Source organism: Ursus maritimus, unplaced genomic scaffold (assembly GCF_017311325.1).
Source record: "Ursus maritimus isolate PB19 unplaced genomic scaffold, ASM1731132v1 scaffold_9, whole genome shotgun sequence".
NCBI classification, from domain to species: Eukaryota; Metazoa; Chordata; class Mammalia; order Carnivora; family Ursidae; genus Ursus; species Ursus maritimus.
In genome coordinates this window covers 7,259,129-7,262,037 of record NW_024427107.1, presented here as the reverse complement: position 1 = coordinate 7,262,037, position 2,909 = coordinate 7,259,129, and the positions used below count along the sequence as shown (strand labels likewise).

General features: G+C 50.6%; 1 protein-coding gene across 1 annotated transcript in view; it reads right to left on the bottom strand.

Moving 5' to 3' along the window:
• Positions 1-1,490: 1,490 nt before the first annotated feature.
• Positions 1,491-2,909, bottom strand: part of SOX17 (SRY-box transcription factor 17) — a 2,384-nt gene continuing 965 nt past the window's right edge. Inside the window, exon 2 of the mRNA XM_040625561.1 lies at positions 1,491-2,776. Within this exon, the coding sequence (XP_040481495.1) occupies positions 1,863-2,776 (914 nt within the window). The 3' untranslated portion in view covers positions 1,491-1,862. The remainder of the gene's footprint in view (positions 2,777-2,909) is intronic.

The following is a 2,909-nucleotide window of genomic DNA, read 5'->3' as shown; positions in this document are numbered from 1 at the left end:
ATCTGACCCAGGAGTGAGCTTCAGAATTTCAAATTTTAAACGTAACCTCTGTTATACCGAACTTAAAATAGACTTACTTTCCCTTACTGAAACTTTTGGTCCCAAACATTCCTAGCATCCAGGGACCCCCTCTGAAAGATGCACCTTGCCATTTCTCAAGAGAATCCAGCCAACCATTTCAACTCGAGATAAATGTTTTAAGCTATTCTCCTACCCCTCCCTCTTCTCTATAGCATTTATTAGTACGGAGAATTATATAGTTTCTCACCACCAGCATGTCAGTTCTTCCAGTGCCCACAAATATACCTTGGCATGAAGGAAAACAGTGATTAAATATGTTTTAAGAACTTGTAGGGGTGCTTGGCTAACTCAGTGGAGCATGCAGCTCTCGGTCTTGGGGTTGTGGGTTCCAGCCCCCCATTGAGATTACTTAAAAACAAAATCTTTAAAAAAAGTGTTAAGAACTTTTATTACCAAGCTTTCACCACATACGTGGTGGTGGGTGAGTACTTCCTTTCCTCACTTGCGAAAGGGGGAAAACAGCACCTCAGCTCACAGGATTGATCAGGATCAAACTTGTGGTACAGAATGGCCTTGACTGACACACCTGGCACAGGAAATGCCAGTCTTCTGTACCCATTATGTCTCAATCTGCAAAATCTAATGGATATGGCCACAGAAGTTACTGCTGAAGTACACAGCAGGGGCTAACCCCTCACTTTTACAGCCCTGTGACTACTGTTTCTTCCCTAAAGGGCAGAATAGTGATACCCTAGGGCTCTAGCTTTAGTTGCACTTGTAAAGCACACTAGCTACAAATCATCACTGGAACTCTCCAAAGCTTAAGAACTACTCATGTCAGAAAATGCAGTGCACCCGGTATGCAGTTTATAGGAGAGCATCCTATTAAATTACATATGGTGAGTTTCATTCAAAGTTAAGGTCACAACGAACATTTTCTTTTGGTTCATTCCTGTGATTCCTTCAAATTATTTTCAACCCTGCAACACTACTTCCCAAGGTGTAGACATGTGAGCATTGACAAACTCAGTGTTGAGAGGGAGTGTACAGACTCTTGATGAAATGTAGATGAAGAAAAATCCAAACACCTCTTTAGGCCGGTCTCAATATTCAAACTAGAACACCCAAATTCCTTGGATGTTCTCCTCTGGTGAAAGGGAAATACTAAAATTGAAAATACTGTTAATGTTAAGATTAACCATTACTTTTTAGAAACTAGGATCACTGAAATGTATAAGATAGGCTCATTCCATGAGGTTTTTGTACCTAGCAAAAAACAAAACCTTAGATAGCCTAATGTTCATTTTTAGGTTTTATCCTTCAATTATTTAGTTCTACCAATATAAGAGAATGAGAAATCTGCAGCAACTGTATATTAAATATCATTCAAATGTTTCCAATGCTACCAATACTTAACACTTATCTTTAAAATTGGCTTTTGTGACAGAGGAACTAGCAGAGTGAAAAAGTAGGATTCCAGATTTTATTTTTTTAAAGATCGAGAAAACACACCCAGGACAAAATGTTTTTGATCAATAAACTTTCAGAAAATGGAGCAAGTTATTCTGGGACACATTCAAAACTGGGAAGCTTGACTGGGAAATGGGGTTTTGACAACGCAACTGTGGGAAACAAGTATCCGAACAAATCTTAAAACACAACCTCACATTTTTCTCCCCCCAACTGTTCAAGTGGCAAACAAAATAAATTACCATAAATTATATGCCTAGGCAACTTAAAAACAAAACAAAACAACATGAGGCTGAGGATTTCCTTAGCTCCTCCAGGAAGTGTGTAACACTGTGCTTCTGGCCTGCAGGCTGGATCGGATTGGGGACCTGTCAAACGTCAGGATAGTTGCAGTAATATACCGCAGAGCTGGCATCGGACACCACCGAGGAAATGGCCCCGTGGCTGTCTGGGAGATTCACACTAGAGTCATGTCCCTGGTAAGGGAGACCCATCTCGGGCTTGCACACAAAGTGTAGATACTGTTCAAATTCCGTGCGGTCCACCTCACCGAGGAGCTCCGCGGGCTGGTTTGGGTCCGCCCCGTCCCGGCAGGGCAGGGCCTCGGGAGGGGGCGACGGCTGCCCCGGGCCGGGCTGGTGCTGCTGGGGCTGCATGGAGAAGCCGCGCCCGCCGCCCGCCGCCGGCGAGCTAATCGCGTTGTAGTACAGCTGGAGGGCGCTGGAGGGCGCCACGTGGCCCGGCATTGCAGGGCACGCCTGCTCCAGGCCGAGCCGGGAGTGCATGGGGCCGACGGGCGGCTCCGGGGGCCCTGCGTAGTCCGAGGCCTGCGGGTAGCTGTAGGGCCCGGCCGCGGGACAGTCCCCGGGCAGCGGCGCGGCGAAGAAGGCGGGATCCGGCTCCACGCCGTCCAGCGGGGACGTGTCCGGCGTGGGCAGCGGGTAGCCGTCGAGCGGGGGTGCGCCCAGTCCCTGGCAGTCGCGGTAGTGGCCGCCCATGTGCGGGGGCAACAGCGGCGGGCCCGCCGGGAAGCCCTGCTCGGGGAAGGGCAGGCCTAGGCCGTCCATGGCCACGCGGCCGCCCTCGGGGCCCAGCGTGGCGGCCTGCGGCTCGGCGAGGCCGTGCAGGAAGCCGCCCTCCACCCGCTTCAGTCGCTTCACCTGCTTGCGCCTCCGCGGCCGGTACTTGTAGTTGGGGTGGTCCTGCATGTGCTGCACGCGCAGCCGCTCGGCCTCCTCCACGAAGGGCCGCTTCTCCGCCAGGGTCAGCGCTTTCCACGACTTGCCTGCATGGGAGAAAGGAAGGTGGAGAGGGGCGCCGGGCTTACTTTCCGAGCTACCGCTCCCAGGCCCCCATGGCCCCACCTGGCCCTACCTCTCCCCTCCGATCTTTAATTGAGCAACTACGGGGGGGGGGGG